General features: G+C 40.3%; 1 protein-coding gene across 2 annotated transcripts in view; it reads right to left on the reverse strand.

Annotated features, from left to right (window-relative positions):
• TRIQK (triple QxxK/R motif containing) overlaps window positions 1-18,722 on the reverse strand; it is a 63,830-nt gene extending 45,108 nt beyond the window's left edge. The window contains exons 1-2 of one of the 2 annotated variants that reach the window (XM_040546464.1): window positions 17,720-18,722; window positions 88-168 (exon numbers count right to left, since the gene is read on the reverse strand). In XM_040546464.1, the coding sequence (XP_040402398.1) occupies window positions 88-148 (61 nt within the window). In that variant the 5' untranslated portion in view covers window positions 149-168; window positions 17,720-18,722. Of the gene's footprint in view, window positions 1-87; window positions 169-17,336; window positions 17,437-17,719 lie in introns of those variants that run through there. The other variant, XM_040546463.1, reaches the window with a different exon arrangement.
• Window positions 18,723-23,489: the final 4,767 nt, after the last annotated feature.

Raw genomic sequence — 23,489 nt, forward strand, 5'->3', positions numbered from 1 at the left:
AAAGAATACATTTTGTTAAACCAACTAGTCTACCTGCACAAAATAGAGGTTTTTTTAAGCACACAAAGTTTTCTTCAGATCTCTTACCTATTTGTTTCCTGTATTGGTCAACAGGAGTCCTTGCTGTAGAGGCATCTTTTCTACCCATTGTTTTCAATTTGAAAATCACTGTCAGTACCAGAAGAAAAGAAGAAAAAAAAAAAAAAGACATTATTCCTAAATAACTTACTAAGGAAATAAATTATTTCTAACACCATCAGAAACTGTAACAAACAGCATTTACTATATTACACACAAAGATGGAAGCCTACCCAGAGACACCGAGACACCAGAGTTAATCATCACCATTCTAAAAACCATTAGATAAATTCTAAACATACCTTCTCCCCCACTGCATAGGTTATTAACATTACCAAATACTTGTTACCTTGACTTAAAAAAAAAAAAAAGTATTTTCTTTTTGTTTTTTATTTTCTCTTTGTGATTGTTCTGTAATTTAGCTTTCAATACCACCACTGAATTTCATTCCATGTATATATACAGATATATATATTTAGTAAACCACAGAGGGAATGCAGCATTGTGAGCTTCTCCTATTAGTGGTAAACACATCTATGCAATGGGCAGGAGTCTGAGGCAGGACTAGGCAGGGTGTGTGCACCCACAGGTATACCTAGTCAAAAAAACTAAGGGATTTCTCCCCAGGCCACCTTGAGCAGAAGATAAGAACAGATACCTAAAATACAGCAATCTCCCACTCTCCTACCTTCCTGCCATGGTCTTTAGAGATCCACAAATGGAAAGAACATGGAGATTGACGGTAAAAGCTGTGAAATCTTCTGTGAACAAGCATCACTGAGCAGCAATCGAGCAACCCCCCAGTACACCCAAGTAACGCGCAATGCCTTAATGGGCCATCATTCATACCCTCACAGGGTTGCTACAAATGTCTCAAGAGATACTGTAAGAATCTAGAAAAATGCTCATTTCATCCTTTTTTCTATAATCAAAAAATACCTGGCAAGTCACGTTCGTTGCTGAAAACACCAGTTTTGAAACTTTTCAGCTGGGCTGAAGACAACCCTTCTCACAGTGATAAATCCCACCGTGTGAAGACATCCGTTATCCTAGCGATGCCTTCACCCCACATTTGATCATACGTGTGGCACAAATGTCCTACCACGTAGCCCTGTGCACACCGGAGGACTGATGTTCTCCAGAAGCGCCAGATTTACCATCTCAAGCACAGAGCAACTCCAGCAAGCGCAACTGTTGGCCAAGATGCGGCACAAGATTAAGTATTTGCCATTTCCCAATGGACCTTGACAAGGACAGTGCCAAGGGCAAACTCCTGCGTCACCACAAACCGTCTGCAGATTGTGCACATACAGCCTTGAAGTCTGGACAAGTTTCACGTTAGGCACCACCAGCTGCTAGAGGAGTGCCCCCCAGTTCTGCCAAAGCACACTGTCTGGGGAGCGTAGCCCTTGAGGGCACTGCCATGCCAAACCACGTGCAGAAACACATGCCAAGTCTCTGCTGAATGGGCTACGGTCAGCGTCACAGCCTTCAACAGCCATGGTATTACATTCTTAACTTCAAACAAGGTTCGAAGTAGACAATCCCATCAGTGATTTGTGCATTTAAAACCATACAATCTTTTTTTCTGTATTTATCTCTTTTATGAGATTTATTAACATTTAATGTCAAATAGCAAAACTGTCGCAACAGAGACTGAACCAGGCTCCTTTAATTCAAAGGGTGGGATATGGGATGTAAAATGAACTTTGGTGCTCAAAAATCAGCAACATTTGCTAATGCAATAACAAGATATAAAAGAATATTGCTATTTTTTAATCTGAACTGAAAACTCAATTATAGTGTTCTAATGTTTCCACACATTATTGTGGTTTAATTCAGAGAATATTCTCATTTTATCTAAAATGCAAAAGCAGGAAGCTGTAATCCATCGGGGTTTTTCCCCCTCTATTATGCTTCCCAGATACTCTCTTGACTGATACTCTCACATAGCATTCACGTTGTAATAACAAGAGTGGAAAATAAAGGTAACACTCCAACTTCCAGCTAGTTGAGGAGATAACAGATACTTTTTGTGCTGCAGAACTAGTTCTCGGCTTCTTTTATGCCACTGCAAGAAACGGTTTTGACTTGCCTTTTGCAATTTCAATAGCCTACAAATGTTTTGTAATAAAATGTCAGCTGTGAAAGATGTTTGCAGTCTTAGCAGTGCCAACAAAACACAAGAAGAGGAAGCAGACAAAGTTATTTCCCGTTATTTGGGAACACGGCTGGCCTACTTTAGCAGAGCCTCTGCCCGCGTGGCTCAGCACCATGGACCCCGGCATCTAGAACCTGAAAAGGCTGCGGCTCTCCTTTGTTCTTCAAAGCCACGCAGCCATCATCCTGCATTTCCACCGCTTTGATGGTTAGATAGCAAACTCCCGGGAAACCCACGGAGACATTAGCACATACAGCCGCAACGTCTAATAAGACAGCTATTTGCATAAAAGATCAGCCACAATTTAAAATGTGTTGTGATAGATGTGGAAGGGGAATAGCAGATCTATATTAGCATGTACGAAACCATGCTTGTTTTCACAATGTAATTCCCCGGGGACCGTGGCTCATCACCTTCTCTTGCGAAGAATCCTCCGTTCCCCGAGGAAGTAACTTGCTATGAGCCAGAGTTAAACTGAAATATGGATTAATAAGAGATAGTATTTATTATGTATGAATCTCGCTGTAGGAATGGCTTCAAACGCAACTTTTCTGATCAGATTTCCGTAAAGGAAAAGCCAGGATCCTTTATGACTCCTGAAACCACCTGAAAAGAGCCATTCCCCTATTTAAAATAGCAGCAGTCATCATCCCACAGCAATCGGTCATGTTAAATTTGCTGCAGGAAATTTGTCTTTTTCCACTGTCTTGGGCAGCCCCAACCCCTCCGACACCAGCAGGTTGAGGACCTGGCCTCTTCTCCATCTCTCTGCAGAAAAGGGACCACACGGAGCAACATGCGGCAGCTGTCGGGTCCCTGGCACGTCAATGATTTTGCGACCACCCGAAAAGACGCAACGGAGCTGCTCTTTTCACTGGCTACTAAACGTACCGCAAGAGTGATTTCAGATCACATGAAGTCAACGTGAGCTCTCAACTTCCGAGCTTCTTCAAAAGAGGATTTTAAGAAGATGAAGCGAGGTTGACTGGAATGATTATTTGTTCATTGCTATTTCACAGACTCTACAAGGTCAAAGGGATTTCTTTGTTTTTGTGGTTTCCTTAATTGTTTTCTCACCGTCTTTCCCTTCCCGCCTAGTAATTCACTTTTGAAGGCTTACACCCTCAGAAGAACAGATGATTTTTCTTTTCCTCCTGTTCTATTCATTAGCAGTGACTGATAATAATTAATGCACACAATAAATTGCCTATTATCACCTCCAACCGTCAATAGCATTTTGTGTTATAAAACAGTTCTGAAAGTCCATTCAAGGGCTGACCACAAGTGTTTAAATCCCAATGCACAATTCTTTACCAAAAAAAAAAAAAAAAGGTAAAGCCATTATGTTAATGAAACAGAAATATGCTGTGATTGACTTCAAAAATAATAATAAAAAATAAGTGCAGGGACTATATAGCACAAAGACTGCACTTTATGCATTCATGGTGCAATACAAATGATTAATAATAGTAATAAAGCTTGGAGTGTCTATCAGAGAACACACAAAGACCTACATATGTGCATATGTACAAACTACCTTAGCAGTGATATTTGACAGTCCCCTATGTCTGAATTCTTCAACAATAAGCTGCCTCAATATTAACAGAGGACACCTTAAAACAATAAAAATAATCTATGGGATGACTATTTTTGTTGCTGAAATATAGCTAGTCAGTTTAAAGAAACACTAACAAAAAAGAACACTGCAGAACAGAAAAGTACTGTGACAAGTTGTAATTGAAAATGCAGGTGAATGCACAGTGAATATCTGCATATATTAAGAAACACCTTATCTTTAATTACAAATGGATATCAAACTTAAAATTCCTTTTTTGTTGTCTTTTTGTTGGATGCAATGCAGGTTAATAATTTCAACTCATAACCCAAACCGTTTTTGAGTATGATTCAAAGCCTACTGTCAGTGAAAGAACTGTTTTTCATCAGTCACTTCCATAGTCCACAGTTTAATAAATAACAGATATTATGGTTCTTACAAGATACAAGAGATAAAAAATAGCCTTTTAGCCTCCTCAGGTAAAATCCAAGGAAGGCACTGGATTCTCTGTGATCATCAAAGAATAGGTAGCACTGCACTTAAAGTGAGAACATGTCTGCAAATATATATTTTGGACATTATTGCTGATATTTTAATTGGCTATTTTGTGTACCACCTAATTACAGTAACTGTATTCTGTGTATAGCAATGGAAGGAATTTAATGCAAGCAACCAGCAGCCAAAACTGCAGGAATAATGCAACTGAATATTTTATTCACACTTTGGTCAGGAATAAGAATTTAAAAAGCTTTACTAGTACTTAAAAAACATTCACTGGCTGACCTAAACATGTCTTATTCATAAGTCTTACAGCAGTCTTCACCGTTCCTCTGGAAACTTTCTCTCAAAGGATGAGCGTGCTATTTCAAAGGAAAAAAATACTTGCCCATAGTGCTTCTGGTAGAATCTAGCTCTGCTTTCCTTGGGGACTTTTTATTTCTTTTTTTTAATAAAAGGAATTTAACATATTTTTAATTTAATTTGATCTTGGAAGTAGTGGAGATCACTTTAAATTCAGTTAAATTTGGAAAAAAATAACCAAAAAAAAGCCCGAAATGTATAAAGTCAGGTGGAAAAAACGTTGCTCAAATAACCCAAGGTTACAGCCATCTAGGAATTACAACTTTTATTCTGCCACGTACCAGGCTGTTTGGTAGCTCCATGTAAGCAGTAGGAACAGAACTCCCATTGCTACTTCCAGGAAAACTTCTTTGTGCTTCGGGAAAGGTGCTGCTCTGCTCTTAGTTACACAACACCTACGAAACCCATGAAATTAGCTCCAAATTTATGTTCAAAGGCAGTACACGGGTAATAATATTCCATACGAACACTTAGTATATTCTCTGGGCCATTTCAAAATCCTGAGCATTCATCATAACCCATTAAGAAAAATAAATTCCAACAACAACCCAGATTAGTTCCACCTAATTTCAGGAATGTGAGACACCTAAATTCTGCACAAAGGCCACCTCAACTACCTTTGCAGTGAAAGAACAGATGCAATGGTAAGAAAACCAAATCCAAATCACCTCTAGCAGTTCTGCTTCTGGGAGACTATGCTCCTAGACTGCAAAAACTAAGATTTTTTGAAAGACTTCATAATGATGTAAATTTGTGTTTTGTGTTTCTTGGTTTTTTTTTGTTGTTGTTTTGTTTTTTTTTGTTTGTTTTTTTTTAAGCAAAAGGAGACTTAAAATTGTCAGAGGTTCCTCCTATGCCCAGCAAAGTTTGTCACAACTTCTACAGGAAGAAAAAACAAAATGTACTTGGCCCAAACTCACTTATAAAAACATTACTTAGACAGAATATATCTGTACAGTAATTGGTTTTATAGTACTACTTATAAAAAGCATGGCATTTTGCAGATGTGTGTTCCTATTTTAGGGATTATATCCACCTTACATTTACTTTTCATTATTAGGATTTTTTATTTGTCTCCAGAACCAAATTCCCTACGGATTTCAGAGCTGAACAGAGCTATACCATCTGTGAAACATATATAAGTTTTAATTTGAAGACAGATCTTCGTCCAACCAAATTTAAAATTGCAAACTTTCAAAGCTGAAAGTTTTTTTGTAAGAATATATGACGGCATTGGTGCGTCAAGAAAATACCCCTGAAGTTCACGAAGGAGAAAAGCATCCATGTGGTTCACTTCTGCCTTGCCAGACAGTTCAACATGTAGTATTTCCCAGAGGAAAGAGCTAAAGGGGAAATCACTACTAAAGGGAAAATTATACAATAAATGACACCATATGCGGTATTTCAGAACTAACATTCTTCAAAATACCATAATCTGTTTAAACATTTTAGGGGGTTATGGTAGAACTCAGAGGTAAATGGGTGGGAAGAGGCTCGGGCGAGCACCTAGCCCACCCTGTGCTCTCTGCCACCAGAGTTAAAACTTCATCAAGTCCGGAGCAACCATGGGAAGCAATTACTTGTTCTGCCTCAGCAAGTGAAGGAGCCACAGCGAAGGTTTTGTGGCTCAGTTAAATACAGGCAGCTTTATTCCCGCTTTGATCGCCAGCACGCACACCTTCAGCACTCATTTCCTTTGATGAAGTAGGGAATAATTTAAATAACAGGTATAAAGCAAGGGGTCAGAGACCTTAAATTTAAAAATCAGCTAAGTCTGTCTAAGCACTTCACTTTTAATATGTTATGAAGTTACAACTCTTGCATTTAGTAGAGCACCACGTGGCTTCACTGAGCTCCTATCCCTAGACCTCAGAAACTTTGCTTTGCCCTGCTGGATGGCACTGTATGGGAACAGCAACTTCCTCCTTCCCTTCTCTGAATTAGAAAATAATCCCTCTATTCTTTGTTGCGTTGGTTTTGAGAAGTGACAAAAACCTGATTTTTTCCAGATGTTACTGCTTTCCTGGATTTGCCACGAGTCATAGCTCGCTGGGTGCTTTAATTATACACACTTTCTAATTCCTCATTTGAAGATCTTAAGCTTAGGCTCATCTTTGATGGAAATGAAATTCTTATTTCCTCCTTAAATTAGAAGAAATATTTAGGGAGTAATTATACTTCCCTTCAGCATGTTCACCTTAAACTGGAGGTCACAACCACCCAGAGGACCGAATGTCTGATTTTTGACATTTTCAATGTTGCAAAACGGGACACAACCTTCAGTGAGAATAAAATAGTAAGTTTTTGAAGTTATTCACAATAAATAAACCCATATTAATATCTTTGTTGTTTCCATTGTGACCTTTTTTTTTTTTTTTTTTTGCTGGTGTTGTACCATTAAAAATACATAATTTCTGAGTGAACTATTTAAAGAAATACATGAAAATAAGATATTTTGAAACTGGTGGAGTTTTTCCTTGCCTCTCATCCCATCTTTCAAAAAATGTTTTTAAAGTACATTAGGCTACATTTCAGCCTATTTTTTCCCATTATTTCTATTACTGATATCCCATCTACTTTAACTTCATTTTCATTGAACTTTGTCTAGCATTGATGGTTGAAATACATCTCTCAGCAAATAGTCCATCCCCGCCTGCCAATCAGCCTAATAAATAGAAACAAGAAGAAAAAGAAGAGAGAATAGCCACAAATCAGCCACACAGGCAAAAAGCTGGGAGGCAGACAAGCGTGTCCTTCTGGTCCATATTTCACTGCAGTGTAATACAATGTCCCATCACACATGACTTCAAGCCATAATAATTGCCAAAACTGGCCACCACGCTTTTAGTCTAACGATTGCCTCACTTCTTACCTTGAGCAAGCACGCAACAGTTGAAAGCAGGCTACAAATGGCAGCAGCAAATAACACTTCAGCACACATAGACCTAATTGTAACACTTCAGCAAAACTGAATTATTAGCTCCATCACAAAACCCAGTATTCGAAAGGACTTAATGTTCAATATAATTTTTTTTCCCCTCTGAAACTACTGCAGCTCAATAAGTATTAAATAGCCTCATCTATAAATGAAGAAAAACAGTTGTATGCCCCTTTTGTTGTCTCCCATGATATTTTAGGGATTCAGGAAAGCAACTAAGCTTAATATATATATATATATATATATATATACACACACACACACGAACATATATATATATTCTAGTCACTATGTAAAAGAACCATTAAGTGTAAAGAGTTTGAGTTTAGTGGGTTTGGCAGGCTTGGCATCTACATTTTCTACTGTTTTCCAATAACTGATTAAAGACAGAATAATCTGTGAACCTTCCCCATAAAGACCAGAAGATGAAGCTGACATGCATTTCCTTAGCCTAAATGCACCACATCATTTTTGCATTTTTTCTTTAAAATTGTCTGAGGTGAAAACCAGTAGAAAACCAGAATCTACAGGATTTAGCACTAACATAGCAAATGTAAAGTTCAGCCCCACAGCACTTAATAATGAGCTTAATAGTCCGTCTTAGTGAACAGACCCATAGATGTTAGCAGCAGCATTTTCAAAACCAAGTCCTACTCTACTGGCTTTGAAGGATTAGGCCATAATTGGGTGCAGAGTTTAATACAGCTTAAATAACATCGGTTCGGTAGGTTCCAAAGTAGTTCGAAACAATAGCCTAAGCACACTCTCTGCAGATTACATCTAAATTGCTCAAGACTTGGCTCTCCTGAAACCTACCTAGACAGCCCATTAAACACAATGATTTTTAAGACAAAGAACAAAGTAATAGTGTACACGATACCATCTCTTGAAGAGGTTTATATTCTATTTGGGCAAAAAAAAAGTAAGCATAAAATCATTGATATCTATCAAAATACGAATCTTGAAGAAAAAAAATGAATTAAAGGAGTGTATCAAAAGCAGGATAAAACCTTCGTATGTGGAAACAGTCAAATGAAAAAAATGAACTCTGATAGACATCAGAAAATGTGTTAAACTCTTTTGTTGCCTTGTTTCAAGGCAAAGAGTACAAGCTGGAGTGTAGCTGGAAAGAAAAGGCAGCAAAAAGAAAAAAACAGCAGACAGAAGAAAAATGTCAGTTGGAATAATGGCAGGTTATGTTAACTTTTGAAGGCGCCTGGTGCAATCATTCAGGCACATCTGCCTGGGTCCTTCCTACAGCCTTCCTTGTAAGACCGTGGGATGGGAGGAGACTGTGTCCCTATCTATTGCCAGTATTCCCAAAATCTCAAAGTGTATGGGTGTGTCACAAGGAAGCAGAAATTTTGCTGCAAATTCCATTGTCCAGGAGAACGCCAAAGGAGAGGATGGCACCAACGGAGATGAACACACAGAAAAAATGCAGTCATTTGGATGTCTGAAGTCACACAAAATTGTATTTATTGTGAAAATATTAGTAGAATACAAAATTAGGAGGAGGGGGAAACACTGCCTGAAACAGAGCCTGGTAGATCGTGTCTGACCAACAAAAACCACTGGAGCATACAGTAAAACGAGTCCTGGCTGGCTTTGGTAAGAATCATAGAATCATAGAATGAATATAGAAGAACACACATTCAACACCAATAGCAGAAGAAACTGCAGGTCTGTTTTCCTCCTGGTATGCACTAAGCCTTACGGCCATCCTGGTTGTTTCCGTACTTTTTTTTTTCTTTTTCTTTTTTCTCTTATAAGGTATGAAAACCTATACTAATATAGTCTAACATAGTACAAGCATCTTTCCAGCTTTTCGCTCTTCCCAGCACTGACAGTGCTCAGGTCAGGATGCTCAAAAGCAGACAAGTTTGGTCAGAGAGCCACTGCCCTGAGCTTTTTCTTCCAAATACCATTCCCTCCCTCCCCTTGATGGTCTCTTCGAGGTACAGCACAGGTTCTATAGAGTCCTTCTATGGTCAGGATACAGAATTGAACAGAGCCTATACAATATACATTACTTGTGTGCAGTAAATGACAGAATGCAAGTACTTTGGATTCTCTACTCTGCATATATGGCTATGTTTTAGTACTGTACCCACATTTAGATCATAATTTCCATGGGTATATATAAACACACATGAAGATAAACAGGCTCTCTTCTCATGTAGAACTGGAAGAATTCATCCAGAAGCTTCGCTTCGTAAATCATTTCAGATGTATTTTACTGAAGCCATAAAGGATATTAGCAAGTGCGCTGGGACCTTTTGTTTTAAATTACTCTGATCTGTTACTTTAACAGAAGTTACTAATATTATTTAACCCCACTGGTGTACTTAAAATGAAAATAGTTTGAAGCTTTTTTAAATAGGTTTTGTCTCTATAATAATCATTTTTCCAGAATACCCTCTTCCTACTTAGCCTGTTAGTCCGCTGCTTTGTATACCCAGAAAGATACTGAGAGAACCCAGACTTTCAAATTATCCTATCTTTCAGAATAAAAAGTTAAAAAGCAATCTAAGAATGCTCTGTTAACCTTTTTACTCCAAATTACAGAAAGATACATTCACAAATTAAATGGTATATGTCAGAAAAATCCAAAGAAAGAAACATCTGTTCTTGCCTTGACCATTTTATGAACACAGATTAAAAAATCCCAAATTATCAGCTGCTGAAATTCTTTCTGGTTCCTCTAAAATCATACTTACATTTACTCACGCCTAAGTCTAAGGCTGAAAAAACACATTATAGAAAGCTTTCTATGATGCACTCATATATCAAAAAAAGAAACAATGCTTTCTGCATCATGTGTAATGGAAAGAAATGACAAAATCACAGGGGTGCCACCCAGACTTGCCTAGGACGCCCAACACTACGTACATAGGAGGGACAGGTGTCTAACATCATGCTGAAGACCAGCATGAGTGAGGTAAGGAAGATGCGTGGTCAGAAACCCACTTTCAAGCACACTGCCAAAGGCAGGCACCACCACCAAAGCACCACTGCCATTAGCAGCAGTAAGCCTGTGTTTTCACTATTCTTGCAATTTTGTTTCGGAATACACTTTTCTGTGAAATTACAATTAGAAACAACATTCCAGCACTGGTCTTACCACAGGGATTTAAACCGCCTTCCCACCTCCACCCCGACCTATCCTAGGCCGCACCAGCCCCTTTTGCCACTGCCCTGCACCACAGGCACCTTTGGGCGCAGGAGCGTCCTTACAGACCCTAAGTTTCTCATGGCCCCAGCTTTCCCCCCAGATAAGATCATTCGTTCTTCACACGCATCCAGCACTCCTACTTCCTAAATACATTTGCAGACAGATCGCATTCTAACAAAGAGACTCATGCTGTGGTGATCCCAGCCATGCTATCACGAAGAAGCCGGGCTTCTTCATCAGCCCAGCAGCCACCAAACCACCACAGTTTGTCACACTATTCCTTTTACGTTTACTCCTAGACAACTGACTAAAACAATGAAAAGCATCACACCCAAAACTAACTCTGCTGAGAGCCCCCACAAGCCCTCATCCGCTGACAGTGGCCTCCAGCCATTGCTTCTGAGTGCTGGCAGCTACCCAGCTCTTTATCCATTTTATTGTTACTGTACAGTCCTAATTTTTAAATTAATTTTAATCTAGTAACAGTAAATCAAGGACCTAATCAAATTTAAATGTTAGCTATACGAATAGGGTACTTTCAGTTTGACAGCCAAGACACAAAAACAAAACAAATAATCCATTGCTTCAGGTTAACTGTTTCCTTTTGGCAGGGACATAAGTAATACAAAACTGGTCTTGCAGAAAAGTGATGTAATCTTAATTGCAGGCAGCTTAATCAGCTCCACAAACAATGAGTTCAACACTAAAACTGCCTACTGGACAATTTCTGTGGCATACTCACTATGTGACCGAAGGATTTATGCTCTCTAATAAGAGCTTTTGGGCACGATCACTTTTAAGGGCAGACAAAACCAGGAGGTGAGAGTTGAAGAAGAGGTGATGATATGGTAAAGCCAAGCACTGAAATGTCTCCCACGCTGATTTGGTACAGTAATAGGTAGAAAACACAGATTATCTGAAAAACAAAGTTAAAAACACGTTCACCTGAAACTACAGGGGAGTCTCATGAACTGTGGGCATCTCCGAGGGTTTAAGATGCTGCTGCCCCCAGCTCTGTGCCAGGGGTGACCTGATTGCAAGAAAAGGCAGCAAGGTGGGGTGTATTCTGCTCCGGGAGCCCTGTTCACAGCCCATGCAACAGCTCAAGACACTGAAAAATAGGTTTAGGTTAAGGTGAGGGAAGCGAGATGCACGTAGCACTGACTCTTCCCTACAGGCTGCAACCAGAGCCGGAGACGTGGGGAGAAGGCGACCAGCTGGCAGCATCTTCAACCACTGCATCGAAGGCTTCCAGAGCACATCTGTCAGGGCCAGTCATGAAAAAAATCGAGTGCAAGAGTTTGTAGAATTGAGAACTTCATATGCACAGATTACAATCAAAACACAATAGCCAAAAGCACAAAAAGCTACAAAGGCTGATTGATAATGTAAATGTGAGCAGGAATTACCATGGGTAAACTTAACCTTTTCTTTATTTACATCACACAGCGCAGCCAGAAAGAAAACAATCGAAACTTTGAAATCTACTACACTTCCAACCCAATCTGTTTCCCCACTACAAAAAACAGTTCATAACATAAAAGGTTATTCTGTTTCATTATTTATTTTATTTCAGTGGAAACACATGAGGATAAACGTGGCTTTCTGACTAGAGGCAACCAGCTATGGGCCATGTAACCTAAGCTTTTATTTTGTTGTCTTACTTCAGAATAGAAATAACAGCATTAGTAGCTGACAACAAACTGGTCCTGTGCACAAAATGGTACACTTCAGCATGCCCTCTGGATTTTAACTTCCCAATACTATTCTCAACATTAACCTAATGCTAACCTTTGCTCTTTCCCTCTCTCATACTTGCCCTTTCTGGCATAAGTGCCTTCTCCACTGTAAGCTTTTGCTGTCAGAACAGTCCTTCCCTGTTTATTCACTTCACCAGCTCAACAGCTATTTCTGGATTTTTATTTTACCCCTCCTCTCCTGACTGCATCTCCTGACCCTCCTTACACGTGCTCTTGCGCTCACATTTGCTAATTCATCACACTGTGTCTTTCCAATTCTGTCTTGTTTTTGATGGTAAACATATTGGATGAAGGATGATGCCAAGAACAATCACAACACATGAATAAACAATATTTTGTTGGTATATGAATTATCACATTAACATTCGAAAAAGTCCTGGGACACAGTAAACTATTGCATAAGCTCCATTGTATCATTGTAATATCTGGTTAGAGAGGCAAAATGAAACTTTAAAACATTACAGCTGTTTTTTAGCCTTGCTGTAAAAAAAAAGGAAAAAAAATAAATTGTAGAAGACATTGAAAACAAAGGAATTAGCACTGTCCATGTCAAGAATTTCTGCAGTAAGTGTTTACTTAATGCATTGAATTATAGGGGTAACTACACAGAGCCTGTGATACAAAAGTGCCTGGGGTGCCATGACATTTTCCCATGACCTTCAAATATAAGTCTAATAAAAAGTAAAAATGTATTGGGAATCATAGGTGATGCAGACAATTTTGGGATATTAAAGCTGCATTAATGCAAGTCCTCCTTGGAAAAACACATGCAAGTGCTTTTTCTTCTTCTGTGGCAGTACTAGTGGCCATCTACTTCTGTTGTTCCATGAAACAGAGTTCCTCTATAAATGGCAAACACCACATTTTTTCTGGAGCCATCCTTCTTTTTTATCTTCTCTCCAAAGGGGAAAAAAATCTTACCTGATTATTCTGAGTGTCAAAAAACACTTCAAGACCAAAACTGATTATTAAAGAGTTGTAACATAAATTGTGTTTCTTCATCTCTTCTACCAGCAACATCGTGATGTTTATGTTGTGCATAATATTGCAATGATGTATGAGATCATCAGCTTGCTAACTAAAAACAGTTTCACTGTGCCTGTGATTGATAAACTATGGAAGTATTAAAACATTAAAAATGTTAATCTTTGTAATAATCTCCTGAAAAGTTTTTATATTAATTTAAACCATCGATCATTTTAATATTTAATCATTGCAGACTTCATTTGAAATGAGGATAGCCATTGCACTGAAAAGCACTTCATCTTTCATTTTAAAAAATGATCAGCTTGTATGTATTCCGCTATGCTCTTTACATTTTTTCCTCAAGAAAAAGTAAACCTGTAAGCAAATAAAAAAATCTACAAAAACACAGAATCAGAAAATCAAAAACAAAACAGAAAACTATAAAGCAGACTCAGAAATATGTACTTTTGCAGTTCTGCTCCCCAGGAATAACTGTATTATAATATTAGTATTGGAAGAGGGTCAGAGGATTGAAGGAGATGTCTACGTTCCGTTCTTTTTATGTATTTCATAACAAACATAACAATTTACTTAAGAAGAATAAGTACTTAACGGAGTGCCTTGGCTCTCCAAGGTGATGTTAACCCATATTAGTTTTTTTAACTTGTAACCCCACTTTGTAACATTAACCTACGTGTGGGATATGTAAGGACTTGCCAAAGTATTCTAACCTCTCCTCTTCTATAATTCACAGCTTGTCTTGCCTAATGAAAATTCAGATTAATATGGAAACATCCCAAAGGAGGACAAACCCAAGAACTTCCTAGTTACGAGAAAAATCTCAAGGAAGCTCTATAATTAATCAGAATTTTAAGTAATCTTTATGATATTCATCTGGTTTCTTCTGAAATATTTTTAAAATTATTTAAGAAACAAAAATTAATTCATGGTATCAAGGAAAAAATTACACAGACAAATCCAAGACAAATGTCTTCATTGCACTGCAAAACAAACAAAAACACAAGTCATCTTGTCTTCTGTATAGTCCCTATGAAAACAGGTTGTTTCCTGGAGGTATTGCCATAAAGTGCACCAAGCTTCAGTCCTCCTTTAAGACTCAGCTGCAAGATATGGCTGAAATATCTGAACAAAGTAAAACCTGGATACACACTGGGCAGCATAGCAGGTTAATATATTAGCTTACATGACCAGGTCTTCATTCAGTTTGTGATCAACAGTGGGTTAGAGGATTTTCCCATACCTGCTATAAAACTCACACAAATTGGCTTCCTTTTCTTAAAAAAGCTGCAATGTAATGGCAAGAACTATGAAGAAGTCAGGGAACAGGCAGAAGCGCACGTGGAATCTTCCAACGTCCACAAACCGACTCTGTGTAGTTCAAGTTTATGAAAATAAAAAATAATAATAAAAAAAGCACTGCCTTTATGCATGATTTCTTAAAGAAAAAAAAATTAATTGTTGCATATTACATTTTGCTGAAGTTTGTTTTAACGAAAGACAAATGGAAAAATCCTGTACATTAAATATGATGCAGTAATTGAATTCAGGAGCTCAGCTGTTTGCATCTGAAGCAGACAGGATAATCCTGTTTTTACAGAACTTAACAGAAACACATAGATATATATGTGTGTATATATAGACACAAGATTTGAAGTTAATTACAAGAGAAGTTTTGCCAATGCTAACAGGAATCTCCATTTTAGTGATCTGATATAATCTTTCCAAACCTAGGTATTTGAAAAGCCCCCGTGATTTTTTTCTATATTGCTTTTGCAGATACAAAATACTATTTTAGAGTAAGAAATCAACCGTAGAATATCACTGTAAACTCTTCTTTATTAAATTAATAAACAGAATAACAGAATCATTGATGTTGGAACACAGTTCTTGAGGCAATCTAGTCAACACCCCTACTGAAACAGATTGAGCTAGCAGATTATAAATACAGAGTTATTAAATAAATAATAAAAAGGATTTATATGTTGAAGCAAGAATAACAGAAAAAAAAAGTGAACAACTGTCAACTCTTTGCACTGATGTGATTAATTTATTTCAAAGTCAACCCTTCATTGTTTTCTCTATGCTCATACTTAGAGTACTGACCTGAAGTATACTCACATCTTCAGGGCTTCCATGAAGACACAAAACAAGTCCTAGAGGGGTAAGTTGTACTAATTCACAAAGATAATCATGCCAACAAAAGCATCTGTCAAGTTTTTCCTTTGTGAACAGACAAGCTATTTTCTGAACAACCAAGTTTGTCCCTAACCCATTTTGTACCAAGAGGTGAAGTGATTCAGCAAAGGAAAACATGCCAAACAGCAGTACTTAAGGAATAATTCAAATTTTGCCATAACTGTAGATCTTCTGCATCCCTTTTACAGTTTCCCACTACGGAAGTCACTTAATCCGTAGCGAAGGCTGGAAGAACCAGTCTTTATTAATAGGTATCCTCATATCCTTATCAGTTAATAGCTCTCTATTTTAGGAATGAGCCGGATCCCTAAGAGCAAAGAACTTGCGCCCCATATGACATGTCATTGAACTAGCGTGTGTGAATGTGCGTGCCATACCTACAGCCCAGTTACACCACAAGCGCTCTTAGAGGGGTTTTCTGGCACTGTACTCTATCGTCATAACTACATAGGCTGTTGAAACATGCAGCAATTTTAGAGCCATATGAAAACGCTGGCAAAAACCCCTACTGACTTTGCACTTTGAAACATTGCGGTTTCTGTATTTCTGGCCAGGATCTTCTGAACCTAAACACGACCAATGCACACCACAGAAAACAAAAGGGAGCCCAGCCTCCTCAGAGGTAAACACCCACAAGGTAAACACTGCAAACTCAACAAATCCGGGTTGTATCTCATTTTGTCCCTGAGCAGAGGCGGCCACCACAGCGTGCTGACCATGCACAGCTCCATCTGCCACGGCCTGAACTTATAGCCTGTGGGGGACCAGCCTGAACACACGCTGGCTATTTGTCCTGCGCCCAGCCACCTGGAAACCCCACACGCAGGTTTTCACATGGGACAGGGTTTTACATGTAGACAGGGTTGTACATGAGGACAGGGTTTTACACGGGACAGGGTTTTACATGCAGACAGTGTTCCACATGTGAACCCAACCAAGCTGCCTCGGTGGGTGCCACATGAGACGTGGTGCTCTTGAAGGAGCATCATGCAGCCCATGGTGGCCTCCTGTAAACCCATCGCAGGCCTCCTGTCTGCTCCACCACCCTCAGCAGCCCCTTGGCTGCGCCAGCGCAGACCTCGCACCCCTCCCTGACTACAGAGCCCCCCAGCAGGGGATGTGTTTCCCACAAAAGCAGCCTTGGCCGGCAACCCAGCCTGGCCCCGGCTGCCTTTGGGCACAGGGGAGCAAGGGGGCTGCCAAGGAGCGCCTCAGGGCAGCGGGAGGTGGCACAGCCGACCCCAGCTCCTCTCAGGAGGAGGGGGAGGGGGGAGGCTCTTTCTGCCCACACCCAAAATGGCCGCGGCGGCCACAGCCGCTGCCCCCTCCCGCCCCGCTCAGCCCACGTCCCGTGGGCGGCACCCGGGCGCCGCGCCGGCCAATCGCGGAGGCGAGCGCTTCCTCCCGGCCAATGGCGGCGGGGCCCCGCGGCGGGCAGCGGGGCCGGCCGAGAGCGCCGCCGGCGCGGGCGCGCCCTGCCCGCAGGCCAATGGCGCCCCCGGCGCCCCGAGGTGGGGGACGGGGGGGCGGGGGGAGCGGTTGCCATGGCAACCGCAGGCCTAGCGGCGGCGGCGGCCGGGCCTAGCCCCGCGGCCCAGCGCCTACCCCGGGACGCGGCGCGGTACCTGGGGCCGAGCGGCGGAGCTCCGCCTCCTGCCTGCTGCCTGCTCCCTCCTCCGGCGGCGGGGCGGCGTCCTGTGCCGCCGGGCCTCTCCGCCGCCCCCCGCCCCGGCGCCCCCGCCGCTCCGCCTCCCGCTCCAGCCCGCCCGCAGCGCCGGGCAGCGGCCTACGCGGGGCCGGGGGGCGGTGGAGGGGGGGTCTGGGCCCAGCCCGCGGCACCTGCAGGCTGCCCGGCCCCGGCGTCCCTGGAAGGTCGGCCGGGCGGTGTGCACTGCCTCACGGCCCCCGTTCAGGCCCCACTACCCACCTGTGATTCTGCCAAGCAGGCGGAATTCAAAGCATGTTGGCCACACGCAGCACAATCCCGCCCGCCCCAGCAGGGACTTACGTTTAAGACCCTAAAAGCACACGTATGGCAAGTTGCCCTCCATGCCAGGTAACCTTTCACCACCCCGAGACGATGCCACTGGCAACACGTAATTCATTTACTCGGGTGCGAGCGATCAGCCCCAGCCTTCGAGCGGCTCGCTGATTAGTATGGCAAGTGCGCGCCTCGCTCCCTGCAAAATGGCACTTGATATTCGGGGGTAACACTCCCCTGGAAGTAAAGATACACAAAACGAAATATTTGCATTTGTTTACCTCTGCAACTTAGGAAGTGAAAGCCCTACCCAGATGAACTTTTCCCATCTTTCTAGATGACATGAATACAGAGTGGAGAACCAGCCTGAAGAAAAGTTGATTCATCAGAGTTTCTGTCTGGCACGCGTACCAAACCACAGGATTTTCTCCAGTCATTTCTGTAGCAAGCTTAATGGATGGCTGAAACAAAACAGCTTTCTTAGAAATACAGCCAACCCTGACTTCAGCTGATGAGACACAAGGCGTTTTTGTACCTTTTCTGCCAAGAATCCTCATGCTAACGCTATGTAGCTCGTGGAACAAGGCAGCTCACTGGCCACGTTATGTTTTCTTCTTAGGGTACCTGCTCCATGTGGGAGAACGTGTGTTGCACCCGCTGTGGGTGCAATCTCTGATCTTTCTAACTTCTCTGTGTTCAGAATTTGCAATGATACTGTATTTCTTTAAGCTCCTAACAAGAACCACATACATGTAAAATATTTAAATATTTTGATTTCATGGTTGTTTTAATATGATTCAGTTAAACCCAATTAATGATTATGCTCACAGATATTTGAATAGAGTAGCATGTGCAAAACAACAATCATACTCAAATAGCCGTTACACGTGGTTTTTGACTAGGTAATCACAACAAAAAAAATAAATAAACATGAAGGAATACTGGAATCAGCATAGCTAGTTACGTGGTTTTGTATTATCTGAACAACTGCTGAGGAGTTTGTCCTTGTGAAACCTCATAGCAAAATGCATTCAGTGCTAGTTCAGTTCCACATAATTTCACCTGATCATGGTATTCATTTCATTATCAAGTTATTCTCCTAAACAATACACCTGTGTATGACCAGCAACCTTGATATAAAATATAGAGTCGGGCATAAGGAATTATGATTTCATGAAAATTATCTCTACAACCACTGAAAAACTGTCGCCATTTTTCACTGTCCTGAATATGTTTCTGAATATATGTAATCTGTCTCTTACAGGCATAAAAACACAAGAAATAGAATTACTGAATATGTAACTACAACTGAAATGCATATCAATCAGGGAGGAATAAGTGGTACCTTCTATTGATGTTACCACACCCATCAATTTGTTGCCATATTCCTTCAGCAAATGACTTTAAACATCCAAACCTGTTTCTTAAAGCTACATGGTTTTATTTCATCTCATAAATTTTCAAAGAAAATATATGGGTTGTTGTTTTCAGTGACTGTCTTTTCCTTCAGGTTACTCTGACAATTTAACAAAAAACTGTTCCTTTTTGTTCTTTCTATGCAGTAGTTTTCAACTTTATGATTTGTGAAAAATTTTTGAATAGAAGTTGAATTAAGTTAAATTAAGTTGTTAGCATAGGCTTGCTTTTCCTTTTTATCTTTTGTAGAGCTCCTAGAAGCATTCCATGAGCTTCCAGGGCTCAGTAGATCAAAGGCTGAAAAACAATGCTCAACATCTTTGTTCCAAGCTGACAGCACAAAGTAGACTAGCACACAGAATATTAACTCCCCAAAATGCAAGAACTTTTTCTACTGTCTGACCTGGTATCTCTTCGTGTATGTCTAGTCACCAGGTCAAGCGCAAAGATGTAAAAGCATGTTATTAATTATTTTTGGTCCATTCATTTTGTGATCGTTATCAATAAAAGTTATTGATACTTTTATTACTTTATACACTCAGGACTTCAGACCAAATTTTGCCAACAAAACAATTTAATTGGTGCTAATATTCAGGCTACTGTTAAATCTTTCAGGTAATACCTTTCTCCAGAACTAATAAAAGGTACAGTATGCCCATCCAACCACATACCTAAAACTCTTTTTATGCTCCTGTCACTTCACAACAATGTCATTTTGGGCAGCTTTGACAGATACAGTCTTGCTCTGCTCGTATCCAAGCAGAATTGCTGCTGAAAGAAATAATCCCCTTATCTCATTCCTTTGTCCATGTCACTCCACCCCTTGCATCTCTCCCATGTTCCCATATGTACGTGGTCTCTGTAAGCACTTTGCCTTCATTCTGAAGGCGTTTATTCTCATCCTGTCTTGTTCCTCACTTAGCTTTAATACGTTGCGTCTCACAACTGACTAACCCAGGATACTGGATTCCACTGCGCTTTTATTCATTTTGTTTATCAAATCCTGTTGTGCTTTCTGCCATGTAACAACAGTACGCTCACAGCCATCCAAAACCACAAGTACGGCAGAAAATATACTGCAACTTGATGCCGTTGGTGCGCTGAGCTGCTCCTATCACGCTAGTGGTACTGCCTAATTAATTATCCCGTATTTACCATTTCTGTCTGCTTGTTCATGTCTTGTCTTACATTTCAGTTGCAATCTCTTTAGCACAGGTACCTTCCTCGTGCTCTTTGCTTGGTTAGTATTTAGCACCATGGTTCCTAAAATTATACATTCTTAAAGCCTCTGCAACATAGCCCATAGCAGAGCAAGCCCTGAAAACTGTCCTTATCCCTGCTCCCCAGGTGAAGGGACTGCCGAGTCCATCCACTCTCATTCCAGCCTTCCAGCTGGAAATCTCAGCGCAGTGTCAGTCATGATAGATGGTGCATTTTGTGACACAGACAGCCTGCCATTAGGACAAACTCATTTCACTGAAGAGCCATCTGATGGTAATGACTTTCAGTCACAGATTGACCTAGGCCGGCTTGAATCAGTGTGCTGGAGGTGAAAGGCTCCATATTCCATTACCAGTCCTCTGAGCCATCAAGTCTACTCCATCCCTCCCCTGCTTAATCTGTATTGATATACTTGGTAGCATTTTCCTAACTGCTATCATCCATACAGATGTCTGCCGTCATTTTGTTGATCCAGTCAATCAATACTACATTAAATGTTACCTTCAGTTTACCCTTAATTGTCTAAAGTAGATGTGGTATTTTCATTATTTATACAGCCATGCCATTAAATTATGCATTCCAGATTAAAAGAATAAAAGACTTGTTTACATTATTATTATTGCTCTGGCATCAACTTTTGGATTTCTGTGTAAAGAAATTAATCTCCTATCGGAGGGGGAAATGGGGACTGACAAGCACTAGCTCCTGTTGCCTCTGGGACATAATTATGCTTGTAAATAGAAAAACAGAAAAATCATAAGCTTAACACAGTAGAGACTCTTGAAAGTTTCATCTCAGCATGAAGCTATGTTTTAATTATTATTTTTGTCTGTATTGTTCAGATCGACAGTGCTCCAACTAGAATAAGTGCTTATCCTAGTTAATTCTTCATGAGGCTTATGTCACTGGTAGATGCATTTAATTTATTTCCTTTTTCTTTTCTTAAGCCAGCACTGACTAAGTGGTTATCTATAAACATTCAACAAAGGTTTTACTACTTCAGGGCCAGATCCAAAGCCTGTTGAGTCTGTTGGAAACTTCAAAGGTCTTTGAAACAGGCTCTATTGCAAGACAGAGGTAAGCTATGATTTGTTTGGGAACCTAGAATGAAAATAAACTTTTTTATATTCTGCTGCATTAACAGATTTTCTATATGGTAGAGATCATCTATTCTTTATCAGTGGAGTTTGGACTCTCTGACCCCCACTCTCCCTCCAATACAATAATTTTGTATGTGCACAGCTGGAAATTCAAGCTAGACAAAGTGAGAATAGAAATAACGCATATACTTTTTCTAAGCATGATACTGAATTCTTCATTGTTTTACTGAATAGCCTCCTCACCAGCACCACCCCTCAAAGAAACCTTTTTCTATGAGGATGTCTCCTAGCTTTGGGGAAGCTAAAGAACAAACTTGGGGGTGATAATCATCATTTCAGCTTTACACTCTGTGTCTGTACTTAGCACACTACAATTAATGAGTGATTCAGTACTTTATTTATTGCTGTACATTGTTTGGCCTCCCTTTTTTTAGTTACTACTTAGGAGACAAACTCTTTTCTGAATAGTTTATTTGCCGTATAGTTATTCATATCATTCATATTTGAGTGATTTGGAAACAGGAATTATTTAATCTTCATTGCAGACCTATAAGATCGCAGGCTAGCGGCACCACAGTTTTACAGATGGGGAACTGAGGCACAAAGACCAGCTGAGAAGAGCTGGGAAACTATAGACTAGCACATCTGAATTCTTTACCAGGGAAAATGGTTGAAAGTACAATAGCAAATGGAACTGGATGGATGTCACACACAGGGGAAGATACCCCATAATTTTTGTAGCTGAGGTCATGCCTTCTGCATCTATTAGAGTTCTTTGAAAGACTCAACTGAAAATGTGGATAGAGGTGACTGATCAAAATATCATAACCGGAAAGTCAAAACAGCTAAGTTACTATGGCATAAAAGGGAGGTTACTTCTCTATCTCTCTCAAAAAAAACAACCAAACAAACAAAACAACAGCAACAACAAAAAACAACTAACAACAACAAAACATATAGAATTAATACATCTGTTTTCATACCAATGAGAGAATGACATATTCACAACAACTTCTCTGGGATCCATACTGTTCCATACAGTCCTAGATGACTCAATATTAAAGCAACATTTTTTTTTTTCCTGATGATACAAAAGAATTCAAAGCCATCAAAAGTAAAACTGGCTTCAAAGATTAGCAGAAACCTCCCATAATAGACAGGGATTCTATTTTAAAATGGCTGGTAAAATCCAGCAAGTGGAAATGCAATTATACCATGGGAAAAAATAACTACACGTACAACTGATGGAAGGTAACGCTATGTCTGTACTTGTACATTACACTTACCCAGGACTGTTCTTTTACATTAGTCATGGCACATGCCCATTATATTATCGTTCTTTGAACCTTCTCAAGTAGCATGGCTCCATTCAGACTACCTGTTAGTGACCATTCCTGGCGGATGACGACTTGTGCTTCAAGAAACCTGAACCATGCTTGGCAATAGTTTGGCAGAGAGCTAGCTGGCACAGGCCAATACTGCACTGGGGAGTGTTGTAGCTATTTAGTAACACAGGTGATGAAATGCAAGTGCCCGGGATCAGCCTCTGGCAGGGCTCACTGCACTGTTAGAGGCATTGCCTTTGTAAGCTATTACCAGCCAAGAGAGAAATCCTAGAGTCACTGTAAACAGTTCTCTGAAAATATCAGTTTGGTGCTTGGCAGAGGTCAAAATACCAAAATAGACTGAGCCAGATTTGCTTAGAAAGGAACAGAGAGCGAAACAGAAGTCATCATTATACCACAGTACGTAACGACAGAGTGTTTGCTTCTTGAATACTGTGTCTCATTACCCTGTCTCAGGAAAAATATGTAGAACCAGCAAACATTACAGAGGTGGGTTAACAGGGATGATCAGATTTGGCTACTGTACAAGAGAAGATTAAATAGGTTAAATAAAACCCTGCATCCTGGAAAACAGAAAACATGAGAGAGACATACAAAGTCATTACTTGCAGAGAGAGCATAAATAAGGAGCAATTATTTGCTGTTTCCCAAAAATCAAAAATAAGAGGGCGCCAAATAAAATAATCAGGCAGCAGGTTTAAAACAAATAGAAAG

Source organism: Cygnus olor, chromosome 2 (genome assembly GCF_009769625.2).
Source record: "Cygnus olor isolate bCygOlo1 chromosome 2, bCygOlo1.pri.v2, whole genome shotgun sequence".
NCBI classification, from domain to species: Eukaryota; Metazoa; Chordata; class Aves; order Anseriformes; family Anatidae; genus Cygnus; species Cygnus olor.